The sequence below is a fragment of the Melospiza georgiana genome, chromosome 2 (assembly GCF_028018845.1).
Source record: "Melospiza georgiana isolate bMelGeo1 chromosome 2, bMelGeo1.pri, whole genome shotgun sequence".
Taxonomy (NCBI): domain Eukaryota; kingdom Metazoa; phylum Chordata; class Aves; order Passeriformes; family Passerellidae; genus Melospiza; species Melospiza georgiana.
Genome location: NC_080431.1, coordinates 120,221,826 through 120,229,715, shown reverse-complemented (window position 1 = coordinate 120,229,715; position 7,890 = coordinate 120,221,826). Strand labels below are relative to the sequence as shown.

The 7,890-nt window shown below is 63.6% G+C and overlaps 1 protein-coding gene across 1 annotated transcript; it reads left to right on the top strand.

The window, feature by feature from the left end:
• Nucleotides 1-4,574: 4,574 nt before the first annotated feature.
• On the top strand, nt 4,575-6,633 carry LOC131097112 (oligodendrocyte transcription factor 2). The gene is made up of 2 exons (XM_058045834.1): nt 4,575-4,597; nt 4,901-6,633. Exon 2 carries the CDS (start codon nt 4,938-4,940, stop codon nt 5,811-5,813), a length of 876 nt encoding a protein of 291 aa, XP_057901817.1. The 5' UTR covers nt 4,575-4,597; nt 4,901-4,937; the 3' UTR covers nt 5,814-6,633.
• The last annotated feature ends 1,257 nt before the right edge of the window (nt 6,634-7,890 follow it).

The following is a 7,890-nucleotide window of genomic DNA, read 5'->3' as shown; positions in this document are numbered from 1 at the left end:
GGAATTCCATCCCAGCCCTGCCCACCCTGCCAGGGAACAATTCCTCATTGCCAAGATCCCGTTTAACCCTGCCTTCCTTCAGCTTAAAGCCATTCCCTGTGTGCTGTCCCTGCATCCCCTGGCAATTGTCTCTCTCCAGCTTTCCTGGGGCTCCTCCAGGCCCTGCAAGGCCACCCTGAGCTCAGCCCAAACTTCTCCTGTGCAGGTGAGCAATCCCAAACCGTTCCTGTCAATCCCCGATGGATGGTTCCAGGGATGGCCCTGCCTGGGAGGGACCTGGGCAGCCTGCAGACACCAGACCCGGGATCCGGCCTGCCTTTTAAATAGCAATTTAATTATTGTGTTCTCGCTGACAGCGGGCTCTTGAGTGTCAAAAGTTTATAACTAAAAAGCGTTTTTTTCCCCCTGAATGAGAGCAGGAGATGGCCAATTTCCCGCATGTTTTCAATCCTGCAGATATCACAAACATCAGCTCTGGTATTTCCGAGGCTTCCCTCTGGGTAACTCCTGAGAAGATGAGAAGCTTTTCCCGTCTCTGCCTGAATGGGAAGGCATGCTGCGATTTTGGCAAGGCGCGTGTGTCTGCAGCGCTTGCACGGAGCGAGTGTGAACACAAACAAACGCGGCGCTGGAGAAAGGGAGAGCCCCGAGGGAGGAGCAGCGCCTGCCCCGCTCGGAGAACTCGAGTTTCCTTCCCGGAGCCCGCAGGTTTCAAACGTGTTAATTGGGCAGGTGGAGCTGCACCAGGGCTGGGCTGCACCTGCGAGCCCGAACTGCAAAATCCATCTGTACTTGATGGAGACGCAGCCAGAGGGAAATTAATGCAAAGAAAAAAGGGAAACAAGGAGGAAAAGGGGCCAGAGCTGACGGCTGGAGTTTGTCTCTCGGTGTCTGTGCCCTCACCCCCCTGATGTTTGCGGTATCTGCCCTCCTGAGCTCCTCTCCCCGCAGCTCTGCGCTCCGGAGGGGTTTGGGGCGACCCCGGGGGAGGATCCCCGGAGATCCCGCTCTGAACTGGGAGCTCCCCGAGGCTCTGGAGCGCAGATGGGCGCCGACAGCTCCGACTCCCCGAGCTCTGACTCCCCGAACCGCTTCCAGCCCGGCCTCGGTCCCTCGGTGCCTCGGGTTCCTCCCGGCCCGAGCGGGGCCGAGGGCATCCCTGGGGCTGGGGGGACACGGGCAATGAGCCCCATCCAGGAATAACCCGGCGACATTCCAAGCGATTTCCAGCCCCAGAGCAGTAGTCTGGTTTTTATTAAGTTATCACTTCATCATGTTCCCTGATTGCCTTCATTCACGCCTTAGTTGTCTACAGACGCTATTAAAAAAAAATAATACATATTCATAGGGCGGCAAATGGGCTCCGCTCCACATTTTAGTGTCAAAATCAAGTTCGGGTGAAGGGCTCCTCTGGGAACCCTCGGGGCCGCTTCCCGGGATGCGCCAGCGAGGGGCGGCGGCGGCTCCGCGAGGGGGAGGTGCGACATCTCATGTGTCACCTCACGGCAGGGACCGTCCCCTCTCCCTCGCACCCCCTGAGAGGGCCGCAGAGCAGCACCGGGCGGGCCCGATCCCCATCCCGATCCCGGTCCCGGTCCCGATCCAGATCCCGATCCGGATCCCCATCCCGATCTCCATCCCATCCCGATCCCCATCCCGGTCCCGATCCCCATCCCGATCCCGGTCCCGATCCGGATCCCGATCCCGATCCCGGTCCCAGTCCCGATCCCGGTCCCGATCCCGATCCCGGTCCCGATCCCAGTCCCGATCCCGGTCCCCATCCCCATCCCGATCCCGATCCCGATCCCGATCCCGATCCCGGTCCCAGTCCCGATCCCGGTCCCGATTCCGTCCCGATCCCGATCCCGATCCCGATCCCGATCCCGATCCCGATCCCGGTCCCAGTCCCGATCCCGATCCCCATTCCCATCCCGACCCCGATCCCGATCCCGATCCCCATCCCGGTCCCGGTCCCAGTCCCGATTCCGATCCTGATCCGGATCCCGATCCCGGTCCTGATCCCGATCCCGACCCCGATCCCCATCCCGATCCCCATCCCGATCCCGATCCCCATCCCGATCCCCATCCCGATCCCGATCCCGATCCCCATCCCGGTCCCGATCCCGGTCCCGGCCCCGCGGGCTGCGGCTGGGACAGAGCTCGTGTCCAGACGGACGGACAGCGGTCCAAGGACATTGCTCCCTCAGGGACTCAGATCCCGAGATTTCTGCTGAGAGCTCGGAGAGGGGTTTCCTCTCTGCAGGGGGGAGAGGAAAATAAAAAGAAACTAGAAAAAAACCAAAAAAACCAAAAAAGGGGGGAAAAAAGAAACGAGAGAAAACGGAAAAGAGAAGAAAAGGAAAAAGAAAAAAAATTAAAAGGCGGGGGGGAGGAAAAGAAGAAAAGAGAAAGGAAAAGGAGAAAAGGAAGGGGAAGGAAAAGAGGAAAGCGAGGGGGGAGGGGAAACGAAAAAGGAAGGGAAAGGAAAAGGAGCCAGCCCGCTGCCCATTCCTCCCTCCCGAGCCCCTCAGGACGGGGTGATGCCACCGGGTGATGCCAGGGTGATGCCAGCGGCCCCGAGCTCCGGCTGCGCCCCGGCACCCCCGCTCTCTATTCACTGCCGCCCTCTGTCCATCCTTCTGTCCATCCCTCTGTCCATCCCTGCCCTCTGACCCCTCTGTCCATCCCTCTGTCCATCCCTCTGTCCATCCCTCTGTCCATCCCTCTGTCCATCCCTCTGTCCATCCCCCTGTCCATCCCTGCCCTCTGACCCCTCTGTCCATCCCTCTGTCCATCCCTCTGTCCATCCCCTCTGTCCATCCCTCTGTCCATCCCCCTGTCCATCCCCCTGTCCATCCCTCTGTCCATCCCTCTGTCCATCCCCCTGTCCATCCCCCTGTCCACCCCGCTGTCCGGGCCGTGGCCGGGGCTGTTCCCCGCCGTTCCCCGCTGTCCCCTCGGGCAGGTGACCCCCAGCTCTGCCCCAGGGCCCCTCTCCAGCCCCCGGGGGGCTCCCGGGATGTTCGTGCCCGGGCCGCGGGGGCTGCGGGGCCGGGCCCGCTGCTGGAGCTCCGCCGCTCCCGGGGCTGAGCCGCGACCCCCACGGGAACCCGGGACCCCCATGCGTTTGACAGCTTCGTCTTTGGAGAAGGGAATGTCCCAGGCCTTAGGAAGGAAAATTGCGGAGCCCTGGCGGACAGCAGGCGAGCGCTGCGGCGTTTTCCTCGCTGCCCTGGGGGCGATGCCCACAACCCGCCGCCCCTCCCGGCCTGCCCGGGCCCCGTTCCCCCTCCTGCCGGGCCCTGCCGGGGGCCGGGAGCGGCTCCGGGGCTCAATTCGTTGTGCTCGCTGTTGCCCCGTTTTCTCGGAGCCGCCAGGAGAAGGCAGAGCCCGGCTGCGGCTGCCGCTCCCCGCAGAATAACCCAAACTTTGCCCATCTCCCTCCCCGTCCCGCTCCGCACCCACAGGGCTCAGCCCCAGCCTCGGGGGTCCCCCCTGCCCGCCCCGCGCCCCCGGTGGGCGGCAGCGGGACACACGGACACACGGACACGCGGACACACGCCGGGCGGCGGGCCCGGCTGTCGCGGGGACAGATTTTCCTAATTGACCTGTTACGGATCATCCCCGCAACCGTTGGCGAACACATTTCCACGCTTCACTTCTTAACGTTTTAAATACATATTTAACGGATGGTTGAGGCTTGCCGGGCCAGCTGGGAAACACACGGGTGTAAAAATAATACAACAAAGGCAAAGGGGCCGGGGGGGCGGCGGGGAGGGGGCGGCCGGGGGATTTACCCCAGTGCGAGGAGGCTCCGGCCCTGTTGCGCGGAGCTGCGGCGGCCAGGGCACTCCCGGAGCCGGGCGAGCGGCGCGGCAAGGCGGGAGGCATTTCCGAAGGTCATTTTTTGTTCGTTTGTTAACGTCTTTTACTCTTTCTTTCTTTCTCTCCCCTCTCCCGCTCCCTTCTCGCTGAAGGCTTTTTTGGGGCCGATTTACGCGGCCGCTCCAAGAACTTCTCCGGGTCTCTGCGGGGCCGGAGCCGGGGGATGCTCGGGGCGATTCGCTCGTGGGGAACGGAGAGGCCGAAACCCCGCTTTTCTTCGCCTCTCCTGGCACCGCTTGACGGGGCAATAACGCCGGGGCTCGGGGCAGGAGGGGGCACCGGGCGGGAGAAGCGCTGCCCGCTGCGTGCCGGCGGACGGGCCGGGCACCGGGCAGCACCGACGCGCCGGGGGCCGCTTGGTCCCGTCCCCGTCCCCGTCCCCGTCCCCGTCCCCGTCCCCGTCCCGTCCCGCCCCCCCAACAGCTGTTCCCGGCGCTGTCATTGTTGCGTTTTACTATGGATTTGACAAAAGTCCCTCCCCCCCGCCGGGCTCCCCGCGCCGCTCCGGCCGGCGCCCCCCGCCCCGCGGAGCCCGAGCGGCCCCGGTGACATCAGCCGTGCCCCCGCCGCCGCCGCCGATTGGCGCAGCCCCCCGCCCTCCCGCCGCTGACATCGTTCCTCCCCGGCGCGGATATAAAGCGGCCGCGGCTCCGCCGCAAGGTGCGCGCTGCTGCTGCCTCGGTGCTCGCCCGTCCCGGCGCCGCTCGCCACGGTGAGTGAGTGAGTGCGTGAGTGAGTGAGTGAGTGAGTGAGTGAGTGAGTGAGTGAGTGAGGAGTGAGCGAGTGAGGAGTGAGGAGTGAGCGAGTGCCCCCCGCGCCCGCGGCCCCGCGCGGAGCCGAGCCCCGGAGCCAGGGGAGGGACGGGACGGGACGGGACGGGACGGGACGGGACGGGAGCCGCCCCCGGCCAGGCGAGGGCGGGCAGCGGGGCCGGTCCCGCCGGGGCCGTCGCTCCTGTGCCGACGGGGCGAGCGCTGACGCGGGGCCGCCCTCGGGCTCTCTCCCCTCCCCGCAGGCTGCCCGGTGCGCGCCGCCGCCCCGCCCGCCGGGCCATGGACTCGGACGCCAGCCTGGTTTCCAGCCGCCCGTCCTCCCCGGAGCCCGATGACCTCTTCCTCACGGCCCGGAATAAAGGCAGCGGCGGGGGCTTCACGGGCGGCACCGTGTCCAGCTCCACGCAGAGCGACTCGCCGCCGGAGCTGAGCGCCGAGCTGCGCAGCGCCATGAGCGCCGCGGGGGTGGTGGTGGTGGACAAGCTGGGCTTCAAGTCCTCCTCGTCGTCCTCGTCGTCGTCGTCGTCCTCCTCCTCCAAGAAGGACAAGAAGCAGATGACGGAGCCGGAGCTGCAGCAGCTGCGGCTGAAGATCAACAGCCGGGAGCGCAAGCGGATGCACGACCTGAACATCGCCATGGACGGGCTGCGGGAGGTGATGCCCTACGCGCACGGCCCGTCGGTGCGCAAGCTCTCCAAGATCGCCACGCTGCTCCTGGCGCGCAACTACATCCTCATGCTCACCAACTCCCTGGAGGAGATGAAGCGCCTGGTCAGCGAGATCTACGGCGGCCACCACGCCGGCTTCCACCCCGCCGCCTGCCCCGGCGGCATGGGCGCGCACTCGGCGCCGCTGCCCGGCCACCCGGGCCACCCGGCCTCGCACCCCGTGCACCACCCCATCCTGCCCCCCGCCGCCGTGTCCAGCGCCTCCCTGCCCGGCTCCGGCCTCTCGGCCGTCAGCTCCATCCGGCCCCCGCACGGCCTCCTCAAGTCGCCCTCGGCCGCCGCCGCCGCCCCGCTGGGCAGCGGCTTCCAGCACTGGGGCGGGATGCCGTGCCCCTGCAGCATGTGCCAGGTGTCGGCCCCGCCGCACCACCACGTCTCCGGCATGGGCACGGCCAGCCTGCCCAGACTGGCCACCGACACCAAATGAGTCCCTCCCGCCGCGCCCCGGCACCGCCAGGACCTACAGACGGCAGCGGAGGGGACGCGGACGGGGACGGAGCCGGCCCGGGTGTGCCCGGCTCCCCGGACGCAGGGGAAGCCCCCGGCACGGTGAACCCCGCGCACCTCCCGTGATTTCAATTTCCCGACGCTGCCGCGGACTCCGGAGCGGGGGAGGGCGGCGGAACCGGGGCTCGCCGCTACCGGAGGAACCGGAGCTGCGGAGGGGCTTTGGCTCGGTTATTCGTTCCTGCGCCCCTTCCCTCCCCTCCCCGGTCCCGTTTCTACACTCGGAGCCTTCCGAGCCGCCCCCGGCTCGCATCCCCCGGATTGCCCGTCCCGGGGGGCTCCGGGACTGCGGGGTCTGCCCCGCTCCCCCCGGTTCTCCCTCCGGTGGGGGTTTGTAAATAGACCGGTAACGACGCCAGTCCGCTCCGCCTGAGCTTCCCGTCCGTGCACTTGTTCTGTGTCAGCCTCATGAGTGAAAAAGGGGTCGGTTTGCCTTGATTTCCTTCCTTTGGGTTTTGGGGTTTGGTGGGTTGTGTTACTTTTAAGCGTATAACACGTTTGTTTCGGTTTTTCTTTGCGTTCCCGCCACCTTTAACAAAGTTTGAACTCTTTAATGCTCTTTCTGTGTAGGAACTTTCACGCTGTCCGTGTTGCAATACTGAGAACTTGGGCTTGTTTCTGAAATAACAACTTTTCTTATCGCTGCCCCTTGCAGAGATTTTATCATCTGTTTATTTTTGTAAAAAAAAAAAAAAAAACAAACAAAAAAGAAAAAGAAAAAAAAAGTTGCTAAATAATATTTATTACTTGTTTGGTTGCAAAAAAAAAAAAAAAAAAGAAAAAAGAAAAGAAAAAAAAAAAGAAAAGAAAAAAGTGATCCACTGTTGAAATTTTAAATAAATAAAAATTAAAAATGTAAAAAAAAAAAAAAAACATTTAAGCATTTTAAATAAATGTCCTTTTCCTCTTCCTCGCTGTTCTAAGGAGGCGGAGACAGACGGGGAAGGGATGGGAATATTTTAGGCGCATCCTTGACTTTCGTGAAGTTTTTTGTCAGTTTGCCTCGCCGGCGAATCGAAACCGTTTGAGGGTTGGGTTTGGGGCTTTTTTTGTTGTTTTTTTTTCCCCTTCCTCATTTATTCCATTTAGAATCAGAGCGGCGAGGAAGAACCGAGCGGTACCGCGTCGGTAACGTGAAAATGTCTGTCAGTCGAATGCAGCGCTTGACAAAAGCGAAATATTAATTACAGATTAATTCGGGGAGAAGAACCACCCAGCTTGGCGCTGGGGAGTTCTCTCCCTGCCACGGCGTCTGCGCGTTTGACCTTCAGCTAAAAACCCACCAACGAAAATCCACGCGAAAGGGAATTACTGGGGGACAACCCCTCATTTTTCCCCTCCCGAAGGCGCTGGGGTCTGTGGCCCGGGGAGGTTTCAGCAGTTCTGGGGCAGGAGATATTCCGCACACCCCGAGGAAAGGGCTCCGGGCTTTCTGGGGAGAAGGAGCTCGGGGGGCTCGGCACGGGCTGAGGGTCCCGCGGTGAGGTCCCCACGACCCCTGCCCCCCAAACGGCAGCACACCGATTTCCGTATTCCGGGCTGCACCCGCAGAAATACACAATTATTCACCGTTCTGACTGCTCGGGGGCGGGTTGGGGAGCGCAGACACGGGCGGGGAATGAGAACAGGGCCGGGCCCCGGGGATTCCTTGTTTGGTTTGGGTTTTTCCTGCAAACCGAGCGGTCCCGGGCGGCCGGGCCGGGCTGGCTCCCCGCGGGCTGCGGCGGCTCCCGGGGTTCCTGCGGGGCCGGGCCCGCTCCTTCCTCCCTTCCCTTCCTTGCCAGCCCCTCCAGGAGAGCGGAGGGGGCTGCAGAGAGTGTCCCGCACCCTGTGATGGTGATGGCGATGCCCCAGCCCCGCGGAGATTGCCCTTTCCCTTCCCGCAGCCTTTGGCCAGCACGGCGCTGGCACGGGCACAGCCCAGGGCACGCACGGCGCCGGTGGCCCCGGTGCCTTCCCCCGGTGCGGGGGTGCCCCCGGCTTTGGGGGCCGCCCTG